The sequence below is a fragment of the Lissotriton helveticus genome, chromosome 2_1 (assembly GCF_964261635.1).
Source record: "Lissotriton helveticus chromosome 2_1, aLisHel1.1, whole genome shotgun sequence".
NCBI lineage: Eukaryota > Metazoa > Chordata > Amphibia > Caudata > Salamandridae > Lissotriton > Lissotriton helveticus.
The window spans coordinates 2,020,615,823-2,020,633,670 of record NC_136059.1 but is presented as its reverse complement, the minus strand read 5'-3'; the positions used below and the strand labels follow the sequence as shown (position 1 = coordinate 2,020,633,670).

The window sequence follows — 17,848 nt, the reverse complement described above, 5'->3', positions numbered from 1 at the left end:
ACTGAATACACTTTTGGAAAAACCCACACTACTTAGCATTTGCAAGCATTCTGCACATCAACACTATGTTCACCATGTTTCTTCTGTCTGGACTGCTGTGCAAAGCACAGCATGCAAATCATGTCAGTCCGAAAAATAAAATATATCAATGTTCAAAAGATGATGGGAGAAACCTTCCAGGACTTCAGGTATACTGATTTCATCTTTTCTAACTACAAACCCTACTTTGGATGTCTGTCTTTAGAAAATGGGAAAATGTCAACCAATATGGCATGCTGCCGTGGATTGGCCATGAAATGGGGAACTGACAAGCTTTGACAGTAACAAAGAATATTAACCATTTATAGAACAATCAATGACTACGAGCAATGGAGGAAGTCCCTAAGCACAGTAGGAAATGTATTCTTCCACCTTTGAAAGCTTCCCCCATAGGTGTTCTATGCATAAAAGGACATAGTATTACATAAGAAGGAAGAAATGATGAAGTCTTCTAGTCCATGTTTCTTATTAAAAGAAAAGATATTCTATGGAAGAATAATGCTTTTCATGGATGGTTCTAGCTAATTATATGTTCTCCATCCTGGTGGCCCTTGGGGATGATATTGCAAGTGGTTCAGCAGACTAATTGATAGAGACGGTCTTATGTAATAACTATAGAGATTTTGACTCAGCTTTTTGAAGGGCATATATAGCCAAATCTCGGGCAAAGGATTGTCAAACCTTGTCAACAGAACAACAGACAATTTTGCTGAAAAACTGTAAAATGGAATCACAAGCTCAGCTTTAGACAACTTTACCATTTCATAGACTTTGTTCTGCAACTTTGCACACTGGAGCTTGTATGATTGCAAAGAGCAAGGTTTGGACAAAGTGTTTGAATACAGATTGACTTTAAAAAGTTGGCATCCACTGTCTCAATATATTTGGTGAACGATAGTTCAGTCCTGGGCTGGAGAAGAGGTGGATTCACAAGGCTTTCATGTAGAATGAGTATGTACTCTCTTTTACAGAGAATTTTATAACAACCTCTTTTTTAAGAGCAAGAGAATAGAGAGACTGTGGGCATTCCTTTCCCATTATTACTCCATACAACATGAATGGGCTTTGTTTCAGATGTCATGGTCCCAATTATGGTCCTTTGAGAAGGGGAGTAAGATTATTTGTGTGTTCTGCCTCATTAGGGTTAGATCATTTCAGACATTTGAGTACCAAAGAGGAGGAGTTCCATAGTAAAGTTGGCATCAGCTTATCACATTTGAGGGGTATATCAATGTTCAGACCACTAATCATGGTAAAAATACTCCCATTGAAGGCCTTGTGTATGTGTAAATAAGTACATTAAAACATTTTTTGGCCAGGTGCTACATGCAACTGTATGCTTGTATAACAAGAACGCATTATACACACAAAAATGGGTGTGAATTCAGCAACACTTTCATAATTTTATGATGGTCTTAAAGAGGCACATAAAGACCCCACAGGAAGTTATAATGAAAAGGGAAATTGTTATGTGACCCTGTAAGATCAAGTCAATGAGGTCCATTCCGGAATGTTGTTTGAAAAGAATGCCTTTGGGGTTCTAGCTGACCCCAATCTACAAAAGTGGGAACATTTTCTTGGATGTAATGCATGTCAACATGCTCATCAAAAGAATATCCATCCAATGTGTTAATGGCTTTGGTATGTCCCTGAACCTGGGGGATGCAAATCTCTTTATTTTTTTGCACTTTCAGTTTGAGGTTCTCATCTGAAAACTGAAGCTTGCTCCCACGAGGGGCACAGAGATTCAGGAGCTGGTGGTGGAGATCCATCACAATATATGTGTTGTAGTCAATACAGAATCCTGGAGCTTTGTGACTTCTCACAAGCCATGCTCTGTTTTACAACATGATGAAATAGGGACATTATTAATAATCAGAATGCCTAGATGTTGACTTGCACAAACTTTAGTTTATTGGTTCAGGTTTTTTATCAGGTTCATGAGAATGTCCTTACCACATTCACACACACAGAAGCTGTGGAGTCATTTCTCAGAATGTGTGACTCTCTATTCTGTCTCTATGTGATCTTGACTTCACTTCCAAGAAGACATGTTATGTTTGGAACTTTGGATATATCTTTGTTCTCAATTTAATAACTATATTGGAGGGACAGATATTAACTTGGCTTCCTGACTTCTTGTTGGTTCTCTCCCTTTTGGAGCAGCCTGTCTATCTGGGACCCCTTAGATGAGCTTCATCTGGGGCTTCTGAATTGCCACGTCTTGGTTTGGTTGAAACCTTAGTTTCATAGGTGCAGCACACAGTTTCTTGTTTCAGCTGAAATTAAGATTCAGGTGAAGTGGTTCTAGTAGATATACATCTGTATTCATCTTGTTTGTGTGTACCAACACCAGTAGTCCTGACTATGGACATATCAGGTTTTGGTTGAGGAGCACCCCCAGGGGATATCTTATATGTGGCAGTAGATAATAAAATGGAAGGAGCCTACTTCATTCCTTTTAGCTTTCAAAGCACCTGTAGTCACTGTTGTTGTTATTAAATTGGTGATATGACTAACCACATTAGAACAAAGACATTTAGATTTTCAAGGTAGTGTTTCTCAGAGTAGAGACAGTCTTTCAGACAGGATTAGGGATAGAGGAGCATGTGGCATTATTTTCTGAGGTGGACAATGTTGTGGTGAAGAGATCAGCTTTATGCTTTCTATCTTCCTACTTTCACAGGGGTGTTCTAGAGATTAATCCAGAAGCACCAGAGCCAAACCTGTACATCATCATCTCCCTGACAGACACATATATCTTCGAATTTTACTATGAATACCTTTCAGAGTAGGTTTGGGGAGTGGATGCCTTCGTCCGATTTTGACTACTAGGACTACTATTTGGATTCTGTACTTTTTCCCCCCACTCATTGGTTTTTCTCTCATGCCAGGAAGGGAAAGGTTATGGTATTAGCTGCAGTGCTATGCTTGACAAATAGGACCTGGTTCCATCTGGTCTGACAGATGGTGGTGTACCAATTGTCAATCATTCGATCATTCCGTTTACTCTCTCACACTCCACCTCCCTTCCTTCTCTCTCATGCTTCAGACAAAGTTTCACTTACTGATGCTGTAGCTGAAAGGCATATGTTGAAGCACCGGGGTCATCCTCAAAGAACAACATCAGCATAGTAAGTGTTTTGCTACTGATCTTTTGGACATGTGTCTCTTCACCACTTGGAGCCTTATCACAGTGTTGCTGTAAGGAAACGGTTTTTTTGCACTGCAAGGGCCAACGAGTGTTACAAATTGCATCAGCATAGTGCTAGTGACCATGACTCTATGGATTCCCTACAAAACTCCTGACTCTATGGATTCCCTACAAAACTCCTGATTTCTTTTCCCTGGAACATATGGTAGTTTGGGATTTGCACTAAGTTTTGATTGTGCCTGCAGTGAACTTCATAGGAGTCTTTATGTAACAGATCACGGGCTGGCTTATATGCTGTGTGCACCTCTTTCAACAAAACAGAAATGTTAATTGGTCTCAGGTTTTGCGCTACATTTCATATGGTATGTAAAAACGTGGATTTAGGCCTCAATTACAAGAGCCCTAGTCCTTGATGCAATAATTATTGCATCACTCAAAATGCAATTCTCTTAGGAATAGATTTTAATGTATGTGAAAATGATCACCTATAATGAGTTAAGTCCTTCAAAATGGACCATAGCATGTCATTTTTCCTGCACTTTCAACCAGAATCTAAATTTATACCGCTAATATTGACCTTTTGAAATAGTAGCGGTACAAACTTTAACAAATCCAGCAATTACCAAGGGCTTTAAGTTTTCCCTTACTCAGATTTACAATTCTTAGACAAACAGAGGTCGTTGCAGAGGTCCAAATTATCTGGCCCACTTTTAATAAAAGCCTAAGAAGCAAGGGCATTTTGTGCAAACATTTTGTGCACCTACAACGTTTTCTAATTTGTTTCATAGACGACGTTTAATCATTTTCCTTTGAAATTTGTTATACAGTCAAATTAAAGCATACAAGTCTTTCATGCCAAAGTACAACTGTTTTTGAGATATTAAAGTTGCAAAACTCGGTCTGGCTTTTGCACCAGACAAGATGGTGGGTGCACATTAAGAAGCCCCCTTTATGCTCTGGTGCCACGGCGGTGAATTTACAGGTCTACAAGTGGCCACCATTTTGTCAGTGCACCAAGCATGGCACTTAGGCACTCATACCTCAAAAAAAGAAAAGCCGCTTTGCATGATCTATGCAACTATTTCAGCATGCCCTAGGGCTTTTATGAAAGCTTTTTTAATTAAACCTTGCTGTAGCTTTTCTTTATCCAGCTCTGCGGTAGTGATAACTCGCAAGTGGTTACCATTTTGTCAGCGCACCACTTGCACTGCAGTTTTTGTGCATTACCATACTTTCCTCACACTGAATGCTTTTAGGAATGGGCAATGCCTCACAAAGAGTGCATTCTTAGTGTAAATGTCCATCTTCAAGCTGTTTTAATTGCTGTTTTTATTACCAAACAAAATGCTGTAAATCTCTTCTGCCTCTTCTGACACATTTGCTTCACAGAATACTTTGCATTTGCAGTCCAGAACTTTGGGCAATTCATCTCAGCGCTGTTATGGCATCTGTCTAAAAATTGATGATGCAAATCTCTCCATTTACCACCGTTTCCATACTGCTCCATGTTATTTATGATTGCTGCCCTGCATTCTAGTGCCTCATACTATGCTTAAGTCATTACTTCTTCTTTACGGGTAGGATAAAATCATTTCAGAAAGTTCCTAATCATACTATTCAATACGATAGGGTGGCCAGAGATCTTTGAGCTGCTAAGGCACCACCTCTAATACAAAGTCTAAAAGGGCAAACAATGATCCCCCATCATCTATCATGTTCTCCCATTATCCAGTATTAGATACCATCCTGGATGAGGTGAGGGGCTTAAAACCTTTCATTTGTGCTAATAATGAAAAACTTAAGCAAATTGAGGACCCCTGTATTGTTATGGAGGGTAACATTTTAAAAATGGCACCTATGTGCTAGCAATATTCAAGATGTGGCTACCAAAATTCCCTTTCTTGAACAAGAGATTCTAAAACATAAACTGCATACAGAGGATCTCGAAAACATGAATAGATGGAACAACCATCACTAATATAGATTGCCGGAAGCCCTCGAGGGTCCCGACCTTCTTGGATTCTTGAAGAAATTTCTCTCAGATCTTCTCGGCCTTCGGATTCCTCTATATCTTAACATTCAACAAGCACACTGCCTTGTCGTCCTCATCCTCACTCTTCTAAACCCAGAGGAATCATAATGCTATCTCTGGAATTCATGGATCTTTTATGTGTCTTGAAAGTAGCCAAAGAAAAACGTAATCTCATATGGTCCAGATACAACATTTTCATCTCTCCAGACCACTCCAATTCAATAAATGCCGGAAGAAAAGACTTCCTTGCCCTGCTACCTCAAACAAGACAGTTCAATATCCGCTATGGCATCCTTCACCCTTGTTTATGCAAGATTATTTATGAAGGCACCTCATGATCTTTTGATGAACCTGCTAAATAAAAAATGTTTCTTCAAGCTATTTCACATCATAATAGGGCCACTAATGTTCAAAATTCTCCTTTGCACCTGTTTTCTGTTTTTTCCTCAATCTCTTGAATATATTGCTTTATCAACATAATATAATTATCTTCTCTCTGCTGTTGCTCTTGTTCTGGTGCAGACATGTCCCATGCTATATTTTCATCCTCTTTCTTCACATTTGGATTTCTATCCATGATCTGCCCCTTCTTCCTTTTAGTTAAGCCTTCTTTGTCCTTTCTGTCCTATTCTTCTTTTTATTGTGATTATATGAGTAGGTGTATGTTTTCCAATATTATTATGTTTGCATTACTCATGTATATTGTTATTGTTAATAATTATGTCATTTTGTCTCACTTTCCTTTTTTTGCAGCTTGTCATCCATATTCCTGTTCCCCTTTCCCTATCCCCCAATATGTCTAACGATATCTCGTGGAATGCCCATGGTTGGGGACATCCAGTTAAACCTGATTTCTAGCACAGTATTAAAGTAAAACTTACTTCTTCTGATAATCCCAACATTATTGTAGCAGGTGATTTTAATCAATGATTAGACTCATTTACGGAAAGTAAATCCAAACGCTAATTCAATCCTAACAAATACCATAAGGCTGTCAAATCCGCCATTTCCACTTGTTCATTATTTGAAGTTCAATAAACTTGCAACCCTGATACATGTAAGTTTATGTTTTGTTCCAGTGCATGTCATATCATGCCCAGAATTGGTTACATTATAGTTATAAAGTCCTTACTCCTTTCTATAAAATCATCAGAAATTGGTTCCATTTTTATTTCAAGTCAAGCCCCAGTTTTGTCTTCCTTTGATTTTTCCCTCAATAACTCCAAAAACTGGGCATTGGAACCTAGCGCTGTTATTAACCTCTTCACTGCGGCGGTTATTCCACCGCAGTGCTAGACATTCCAATTGCGGGTGTGGTCGCGACGGCTCCCAGCCGTCGTGAGCACATGGCCACCTTGACTCATGACGGCTGGGGGCCAACATGAGCATGGAAGAGGTTGAGGAATTCTTTCAAACTAACCAATCTATTAACACTTCCATTCCTAACCATTGGGATGCTTTAAAAACTTTCACTAGAAAATAAGTTAAGTTCCCAATACTTTTCTTTGCTTCTGCAAATAAAACACTTAAACATACTTACTTCACCTCTAAATCTCCTCTGTTTTACATAAATTAATAACAGTCAAATCTATTCTCAGCAAAAATGCTGCCACTGATGCATGTAAAATTTTACTTAAGGTTAAATCTAGATTCCACTGAGGTCAAAATACACCTGGTACAATGCTGGCTAATTACTTAAAAATGTAATCAGAGCAGAAAAGGTTTGGACCCATTCACAGTGAATTTACTAATAACACTGTGACCTCCGACTCTGATATTTACACTGTTTTCCAATCCTACTTCCAATCATTGTATACAGAAGATACCACACTATCAGCACCACGTATACAAAAATATTCAGTGGTCTTCCCAAACCATGTTCCCTCTGTAGCACCTTCAAAAAATTAGAAACTGATATTACCCTTCCAGAAATTATAGATGCCATCAAATACCTAAAACCAGCTAAGGCTCCTGGCCCAGATAGATATTCTATTGAATACATTTCTTCCTTTTCATTTTGTAGGCCCCCAAATTGCTAGAGCTCTTTTATTCTTTTCTTTTGAACTCAAAGGCTAGTGCCACTTTTCTGGAAGCCTTGAATATTATTATCCCTAAGCCAGATATTGACACCATCCTTTGTAATATCTATCAACCTATTTCATTGATTAATTATGAATGCAAAATATTTGCCAAGGTCCTACCATCTCTCCTAGAAAATGTTGCGCCTATCCTTGTCAAACCTGATCAATCTGGTTTTCATTAAGAGCAGACCTGCTGCAGATCATGCCAGAATGTTCTGTAATATTCTTGCAGTGGCCTAGAAACACAATGCCCATCTTGCAGCCCTATCCTTTAATGCTGAAAAAACATTTGACCACATTCATTGGCAATGTATCTTTACCAATCTACCCTAATTTGGCTTTGGTCACACATTTATTTTATTCATAAAATTCTTATACTCTGACTCTTGTACCAGTATTTTAGGTAATGGTAATTTTCCCCATTATTTTCCTTTAAATAGAGGTACCAGGAAAGGTTGTCCCCTCTCCCCTTTCCACTTTCCGGTTTGCGTTTATTCTTTGTCTAGAACCCCCCCTTGAACGTATTCGCTGTAATACACTTATCTCCGGGTTTAAATACAATTCCCTAGAGACTAAGTTATAGGCTTATGATGTTCCTATTTACAAGAGATCAATTTATATTCTAACATTTCTAGATATAAACTAAGTTTTTCCAAAAATGAAATTTTACCACTAAATTCCTTTTGTTATAAGTACATGTTCATTTTATATGTTGCTCTTCTAGACCTAAATACTTCAATATTTTAAAGCTTAATCTACAAACGTTATTCTCAATTTGGTCTCCTCTGCATTTATCATGGTGGGGCAGATTAGATGCACTCAAAATGACCATTGTACCAAATGTCCATTATACACTTTCTATGTTACCCTTCAAACATCCCAAATTGTTATTTTTCATAAATTAACTCCATGTGTACAACATTTCTCTGGAACAACAAACATCCATGCATTGGCCTATCTAAATTTAAACGCCCATAGATTGAGGGTGGTGTCCGATTCCCTGATTTTAAGTGACACCATACCGCTTCTATAATTCAACAATTTTATTCCTTAATCAGTGATTTTCAACACTCTTGCATACCACAATGGATTGAATTTGAAAGAGCCTTACTGAAGAACGTTTCATTCAAAGATGTGATCCATATGTTTAATAGTATCTTTATTTCCCAAAACATTAATTTAACATATTCCCAACTTTTATTACATACAAAAATGTTTTCTATCCTCCTCAATTTGGTACAATGAGTTTCTCAAATTTTGCTACAAATCCTTTTATTTCATACACCGGACAGAGAAAAGTATTTGGTTTTACATCAATTGATAAGGGATATCTCTGTTATACCTTTTCCCCAACTACCAACACAATACAACTTACCAAGCTCTTTTTTAAAGGGATATGAATTAATATACTCTATTATCCATTCCTTTTTAATCACTCACAATTTCCCTCCTCCCTCAGTTCCTCTCCTACTTTTGACACCTTCGGATACTATTCATCATGACTCTATTCCTAAAACTACCTGTGTATACAAAAGTTTACTATTACCAACTTCTGTGCGAACCGAAAATTATATTGAAATATTATGGGAAACTGAACTTTCCTTATCGTGTTCTGTTCATTACTGGGATAAACTATGACATAAACATTCAACATCCCCAAAGCTACGCATATTACTTAATCTCTTTTTTATTGATAGTAGAGCTATTATTTCCCCTAATGTTCTCTAAATTTGATTAGTCTGCTTCTCCACTATTAAAGCCATGTTCCATTTCCAATGGTACTTTAACCTATTTATTTTATCATTGCTCTAATGTGTCTCATTTTTGGGAAGCTATTTGGTCTGAATGTTTAAAAATCTTCCACTGTATTATACAAGTAAAAATCCAAAATGTTTTCCTAGGATCTCAGTCACCTGACTTTGATAACTTTTTCTCCAAATGTTTGTTATTTGATCTTTTTATTGCACTTGCTATCAAATGTATACTGTCCTGTTGGAAATCTACTTCTAAACTATCCGTGCAAACACAATGGAGTTTTATTTGCGATGAACACAGAATATCTACCGTCTACTACTTATCGTTACGCCAGAAGATTACATTGGATTTATATTGGTTAGTCTTTACTACCTATCTATCTATCTATCTATCTCACTCATCATTTCCTTAATCATTAATCTCGATCTTTCAGTCTGCACTCCTTCCTATTTTTCCTATGCTTCCTCCTACTTTACTCCTTAATCTACTTCTCTTCTTCTATCCTTTTCTTTCTTTTTATATAAAATTACAAATATTTTTCATAAGTTTCTCTTTTTTCATCCCTTCAAAATCATAACACCTCCGAATTATAATTGTTATATTACAATTGTTATGTCTCTTGCTATTGTATAATAAAAAATATTGAACAAAACAATGGCAAAACTTGCAGGAACACATTTGCTAAATGCCACGTCACAGAAAAGATAGCAACTATTCACCATTGAAAAGGCATGCACAGTGCTAAAGTACATTGTCTCACATAAACGTTCACACAAACTACAGTAAATATGGATCTTGATGTGCAAATATTTTGTTCAATGTATTATTTGCTGTTCAATTAGAAATGTCCTACTTCAGTGAGCAAATAGAAATTTATTTTCTGATGTACCACTTTTTGACAAATTCCACATTGAGATATACATCTTGCTGCAAGATCCCCATATCAATTGGCATTTTTTGCATTACTAACTCAAAATTCCATTGACTATACCCAAGGTCAAACTTCTGAACTTGTGGCTGTTTGGGCTATCTCAGTAACATGATGACAACTTTGTATTGATGTACATTTCAGTGGTAACGTAGCACTGCAATTCATTTCACAAAAAATATATATAATAAAGGAAAGCGTAAAACAACACAAACGTACTGGATAAAGTAGGCATGGCAACATATCCATTGCTAGTTCTGCTGATATAATTGTGTTGTAAAAAAATTAACAAGCATTAAAAAAACTTTTATGTCAAGACTCAAGAGTTACAAATGTGAGTGCATCATTTTGTGACAATTCATGAACTATTTTAGTAAAGTTTAGAGAAGCGTTCTTACCCCATACACTAGTTCTCCGACCATCCCATTCCAAATTTTTGTTTCCTGATCCCTGGCCCCGTACTTGCCATCTGCAACAATTGTCAGCTTGTATTTAAAACCACAATGCTTTGCGATTTCTGTTGCAAGATCCACACAGTAGCCCTCATATCGCTCATTTCCTTCAAATTGATCAGCATTTTTCTTAAACATCACATAAGGGGACTCCTGAAAGTCAAAAGCATAGTGAATTAGAATAGGAAAAAAGGTCTAAATTAGCCCAATGTCTAATGGGCAAATTATCCCTCTTGGACTCATGATTTAAGGATGGATTTTACGTATTATGCTCAACTTTTGTTAACAATCCAACTTTCTCTCTTACTAGGACTGCTACTCTACTATTGACGATACAGAAAAGGGGGTGGTGATGAACAGAGTGTCTGAATTAAGCAGACCACTCTTACCCAGTCCAAAGATCAGGGCTTGATCCATCACCGTTATTTATCTCACTGCCCCATCCCAGCTCAGAACCTGGCTATATGCAAATTAGTCTGTCCCTGGCCCAGTGCATCATGGGAACAGGGCAGACCAAACTACCAAGCCAATTCTTCACCAGAAAGGAGACAAGCTACCGGGGACCGGTTTCTGGCATTTCAGCCTCTTCGGCCCGGCTTGCTTGAATCCTGATGGAGCAGTGAGAAAGGGACTCATGTCTGAGTATACCCTGCCACACCTATAGTGGCCAAAAACGATACAGAAAAGGGGGTGGTGATGAACAGAGTGTCTGAATTAAGCAGACCACTCTTACCCAGTCCAAAGATCAGGGCTTGATCCATCACCGTTATTTGCATACAGCCAGGTTCTGAAACTGGGATGGTGCAATGAGCTAAAAAATGGTGTTGGATCTAGCCCTGATCTCTTGACTGGGTGAGAGTACTCTGCTTAATTCAGAGACTCTGTCCATCACCACCCCTTGTTGTAAATTACTCTACTATTGACTCATCTCTCTCCATACTCTGATGTATCTCTCGCACCTCCATAGTTTATATTTCACAGTGTATTTCTGAAAAGTCCTTGCCTTTCATTACTGTTCTTCTTACAAACAAATCTAGACATTTTCCTTTTGATGGTGAAGTATTTCCTGTAACAATGCCTTATTAAGTTGGGTTTAGCTGACCTATCTTAATTAAACAAATACACAAATATAGTTCCCTTTCTAAATAATGCAAATGTTTCTTTTCTAAGAAAGGGTCATGGGAGCACAAAGCATTCTTGTGTAAGTATTTACCGGGTTCAACACCCCCACTAGGAGTAATGAAGAAATTAATCTAACTCCATTGTCACTATTAAAAGTAGTTAATGTTAAGTTCATCAGTCAAAAAATCTTGTGTAGAAGAAATACTGTGATATCGGAGGTGGTCATGGATGCAGAGAAACATAAAATGCAAGCATCAGACAACTTCTTTATGAAAAGTATTACTAAGAACTTAGAGATGACTGCAGCAAAGAATTTGAAGCACAACATCACATCCATGCGTCAATTTTCGGAATCAAACTCAGAATCTACAATGTCAGATTGATCAACATCTGCTCTATTCTATGTGCATCAAAGGTTCACTAATTAAAAACGCTTAGCAGCTCTATCACCCCTTAAGTAAATATGCTGACTGAAGCTATATCCCAGGCATATCAAACCCATCCTTGGACACCACATATGGACTCAGAAAGGTTTGTGAGATAGGCGATGTACCACCTAGTGCTATTTTTGCCACTTATGCCAGCTCTCTATATTTCTACATCTTTTTTGGCATAATACAAAACAGGATTTGGATCTTGGTTGGGGTGGTTGCAGATTCATACCAGTGCATGACAGTTTCTGTTTCAAGTGAAGACATTTTCTGCCAAAGAGAGGGCAAAACATGGCCACACAAGGGGTAGTGCAGTATGCCAGACAATGTTTGGTAGACTCAACTGATTTCTTCCAATAAAAAATCAAAAACTCCAATAACATAGATGGAGTCTGACCATAGCCATCATTTTCAGGATTTTTGTTTACGGAGAAAAATCTCTTTAACTATTTTATGACTGTTTTATTGGTTTTCACCACTGCATCAAATACAGCATTAAATATTCTTGAACAAGCATAGTTTATTTGAAACCACCATAACAGTGGAAGGTTATAGATGGTTACAGACAAAAAACAGCCAGCAAAAAATTCTCAAATAGAACAAGCCACTGCCTGATCTACAAGAAAAAATCAGTGATATTCAGTCATAATCTAAGTCCCACTGCAAATGTTTGCAAGTGAGCACAAAACAACAGCAGTTCACTGTACATAATTCAGCAAGATGTCTGTAAAGATATTTGTACACAAGCCTCCATACTAATTCCAATGTATGTAAAGTTTCATATTCAAGGGGCACACAATTTCAAGTTGACAAATGTTGAACATTCAGTGGAAAATGTGCTCACAAGAACAATGCAGTGGTGAAACCTGCAAGAAGGAAGGAGATACATTATAAAATAAACCAGCATAGGTACTATGAATGACACAATCACCAGTGATTGACAGTTTTGCAAGTGATGGACAAATTAAACAATATAGTAATGGCAAATAAATGGGAGGTTGTGAATACACCACACCAAAAATAACTTGGTGCTACAGTATTTCATTTCTAGGGAAGTTGGATTTCTGTTTCACATACTGTAAACCATGAACCTAGTACCATAATGGCATACACAAAGCAAAGGTAGAACAGGAGATATGGCTGACTGTCACAGTAACCACGCCTAAATCTACAGGGCTCCATACGGAAAGCAAATTAAGGCCATAACACAAAACATCAACACTAGCAAGGCAGAATTGTGGTGTATGGGTGACCTTCCGGTGTCACCTAACTGACCTTCTACGGCCCCCAAATGGTTTCGGACACAAGCCAACGATTATGCAATGTAACACCAGATGTGTGGTCATCTTCTAATGCCATCCCTTCCAACAGAGAGGGACACCCCCTCTTGTGGCCCTTACAGGCTACAGGCCATAGAAGCGATGCACCAACCAAAAAGACCCTCACTCATTTCAGTTGACTTACTCACTCTAATGATTGCACACAAAAAATTGATTCACACTGTGGTCAGCGATGGAAATAACTGAAAAGTCATACCCCGAACTACTGCTAAGTGCTGTGAGATCAAAATGGTAAACATCGCTTACCACGAAGTTTTTACAACGCGGTACCTTTGGCACGCATCCCTTACAACGCAAGTCGTTACCACGGCTTACGCTGGAGGGCGCTAAAGGATTAAAAATAGTAAATTTACTATCCAAACACCTTCCCTAGGGTCCACGGGGACTGGTGTTAGAATAGTAAATTATACTATTCGAAATCCGCGCCCCCCAACGCAAGTCGTTGTAACGACTTGCGTTGTAAGGGATGCGTGGTAAAGGGATGCGTTGTGACGGTACGCATTGTACCGTCATACATCCGATCAAAATGTGTACCATACATGCAGTAATTAGCAATAAGCCATCATCAAGAATAGATACCCTAGGTTTTTTTGAAGCACAATGGTTGTTAATAATTGCTCAGGCATGAGACACACTGTAACAATAATGGACGCTGAGAGCCAGATAAACAATGGCTTTGAGCGGTCGCAAATGGAAAATCAGGCCATTGGCAACCATTAAATAGCCTTTTCACGTGTACGAACCCTATTTTGCCAGTCAGTAACCTATTTCCTGCTTGCAAAATAAATAAGGTTTGTGAGGCACTATTAGGAAGGGCCGTGCCAAGGACATCCCTTCCTAATAGCGAGTTTCAGGGAGATATATGATTGTTTTACGACCACAATGCAGTAGAAAAACAATGGCAGTTTACCACCTCCTTCAGGTAAGTGGTAAGTAAGTCGCAAATAGGAAGGGGGCCCCAGAGGGCCCCTTCCCATTTGTGAATGGTAGTGAAAAAATTTTTAAGAGCAGGCAGAGGTCCCAAGGACCACTGCCTACCCATAAAAAATTAAACAGAAAAGATTATTTTTTCTATCTGAAACACATCCCGTTTTCCTTTAAGGAAAACAAGCGGCATTTCCAAAAAGAAAGTTGTTTTATTTTGAACAAACGCATCAGGCCACCATCTCTGTGTTATAGCCCATTTCCAAAGGATCAAGAATTGCCACCTGCCTCTTGAAGATTGATTAGGCAGGTCAATTTCGACCACATTGGGAATCGCTATTGTGTGTGAAAAACATTAATACATTAGTACATTTCATTTTGAGAGTCTCTAATTGTGAGTTGCAAAAAATTTAAATTTGAGACTCTCAAAATAAAAAGGTCTTACATCTGGCGCTGTACTGTGTGACCTACCGTGCTATATCCCACTCGTGTGAGTGTTTGTTTCTGTGTGCACAGGGACAAGAAAATAAACGTAATTAGCTTTTTTTCATACTGTGTATAGAAAAGTATCAGGACTATGCCAATGTATGGCTATATTTATCAAGGGTTTTCATAACCTTTAAGCCACCCAAAGGTACGCAGGGGTGATACAAAATCTAAATGAGATTACCAAGCTATGCAAGTACACATTACGTGGGACTTCATGGCTTGATAAATCTAAACTAGCACAAGGCAGAGCAAAGCACTGTCTTGTGTTACTCTGTGCCAGAGAGGTGTGCCATGGGTGGAGCATGGGTGTTCCCACGCATCCACTCATGCATTTGGAAACATTCCCAGATTTACCAACAATGGTAGACCTGAAAATGCATCAGAATTGTACACCGCCCCACCAGAGGTGCAACGAGGAGAATTACTTTTGTTTCTCTTTGTTTGTTCCTCTTTCTTGAAAATATAGGAAGAGACCTCTGAGGATTGTTTTTGTGCAAGAAGGTGTCCCGTCCTGCACAATCACAATCCTGCCTACAACGCAGACACCCTTGCTCCATGGTGATAAGGTGTCTGCATTGGCGCTAAGCAGCAGTTTATGCGCTAGGGCACGCAGAGAGCACGAATGCACTATATAATGTTAAATTCGACGCATTCCTACCCTCTCCCTTTCATGCAGCACAGCAAGGTGGCTTGCTAAGCTGTATTGCATGAACAATTGATGAATATGGACATTAGTGTATTTACTCATAAGAAAGTTAAGTGACTGATTTAATTTGCATTATACTTTTAAATTGTAATCAGGGTGGGTTAGCTCATGTCTGTTTAATGCTATATGTCGCCTGCACATTTTGTTGCTATCATCTTGTGTGCCATCTGATTGCAGGCAAAACAAGAGAACTGATGCCATCTCTGTATCACTTTGAGATTAAATTAGCATATTTATTTTTTGTCACTGGAACTTTCTATCCATTTTAGCACTAGAAAATAGAGCTAAGAATCCACTAAAATGTATCACAAACAGAACATTTTACACATATGGACTGAACTAACAGAGCATTTACACTTTTGTTCCTTTCTGAGAGAGTGCAGATGGCATATTGAGAAAATAGAAGCCACATTAAATGTTGAACTTGGTGGTCAATGATAGATTATTAGTCCAGATACCATACATGCCAACTCACACGGTGCCACTATGTGGCACACAATATCGGCTCCCTTCATACAGTCTCCGGGTGAGGAGCCCATATCACATGATGGCAGGGAAAACAAGCTGAAAGCCACTGTAAATAGTGATTTTCCAGCTCGTTTTCTGAGACTTTGAACTGTCAACGTCCAATAGGGGGTGTGAAACAGGCCACTATATATGCTCCCATAGGAAAATGGGAGGGGCAATTCATCCCTGCACCCTGTGGCAGGCACTTCAAGCAGGCCCTGCTGGGGGCCCCATACACTCTTTTAGACATGGTTTCTTTGTCGCACACGGTAACACTGCATCATAATACCAAGGGCTGAAAGGCACTCCCTTTGGGATTACAAGCCGGTTCTGAATGGCCAATGGGCTCCTTGAGCCTGTCGGAAGCTAGCTGGAATGACCGTTCGGTTTAGTTTCAGACAGCCAGCATTGTAATGAGGCGGTCGGGAAGTAAACCAAGCAGTCCATCGCGATGCGGCCCAGAAGGCTCCGACCATCTGTCAGGGCCTTTACGGGCCACATCGTAAATGGCCCCTGAATGTAATGGCATAGCACTGACAGTAAGGTCACTCAGGAAGTGAAAGAGAGTATGGTAAATTACTTTCACAAATATTATTTCTGTGTTTGTGGGAATCAGGGCACTAAAACTGTCTCCATCAGCTATTGGAGGGGTTGCGGCAATCCTTACCATTGTTCTCTTTTCTTTGAAATAATGAATTTTTTTCAACTATGAAAAAGCTCTCCATTTTTAAACATTGTACTTAGCAGTGGTCTGTCATAAAAATGAAATGGTGGATAAAACACCATCCCCCAGAATAATTGTTTTTCATATTTAAGTTCCTCTAACTTCATGAGGTTTAGCAAAAAATCTGTCAAATCATCGCTCCATGAATTTGTTTGGCAACAATGCTTCCAAAAGTGAGCGTGGTAAAATACAGGTTAATAGTTTGTAAAAAAGAAGAATGTATTTACCAAAGTGGCAATTCACCCCTAGTGCAGCAAAGCTCTACCTATGTTTGAAGAAGGGAACAACACTTAAATTAATTCAAAACAACTCATGACCAGTCATTGGCAGTTCTTTATGAAATTAAGGAGGATATAAGTTTGAAGAGGGTCGAGAGGAACAAAATGCACATTGAACTAGGAGTGTGTGAGGTGGTTAGGCCATGCTGATGATGTGGTACCCCACTACCTATACTTCCCCCACTCTGTGCTGGAACAGCCAGAGACTAAGCAAGGCATCTACGCTTTAGCTGGCTTCGCACACATTTTGGTAGCAATTGACTGCACATGTGTCTTACTTGTGTCCCCTGGCAACACTGCACACAATAACCGCAACAGAAAGCACATGTATTCCTTCAATGTGCAGGCAATGGCGGTCCCCGGGAAATCTCCACCAACGTCGATGACAACCACCCAGGCAGTGTGCATGATTCCTACATCTGCCGACAGTCCATCATCAACCAGTGCTACCAGGATGGCACCTACGGAAATGCACGGCTCATTGCCAAGTACCAAATACACACGACACACACCTCAACTTCACAATCATGCAACTCACAACACAGGGAATGGCCACGTTACAAACTCACAAACAAAATGCCCACCCACCAGACACGCCAGTACAACTTACTGTGGAAACCTGGGCCAGTCATGTACATAATCCATCAACGGCATGGCACCTCAACCACACAATAGCAGAATGTGGAGAGAGGTAGGAACCAGGCATGTGTGATGGAGGCAACTGACAAATGAATGAGAATGTACACAATGCCAAGTTTGGCGTGGATGTGCTGGCCAGCCTGCAGTATGCGGACCACAGATATATCCATGTCGACATACACTGCTGGTGTTTTGAGTGTAGTGGACAGTGGACGCTGCCATGTTACCCCAGCCACTGGGGAAGCTC

General features: G+C 39.1%; 1 protein-coding gene across 5 annotated transcripts in view; it reads right to left on the bottom strand.

The window, feature by feature from the left end:
* The window catches only part of GRIA2 (glutamate ionotropic receptor AMPA type subunit 2), a 512,702-nt gene that overhangs the window by 67,219 nt on the left and 427,635 nt on the right, over window positions 1–17,848 (bottom strand). For all 5 annotated transcript variants that reach the window (XM_078676989.1, XM_078676984.1, XM_078676985.1 and 2 more), the window contains exon 10: window positions 10,388–10,594. In XM_078676989.1, the coding sequence (XP_078533115.1) occupies window positions 10,388–10,594 (207 nt within the window). The remainder of the gene's footprint in view (window positions 1–10,387; window positions 10,595–17,848) is intronic.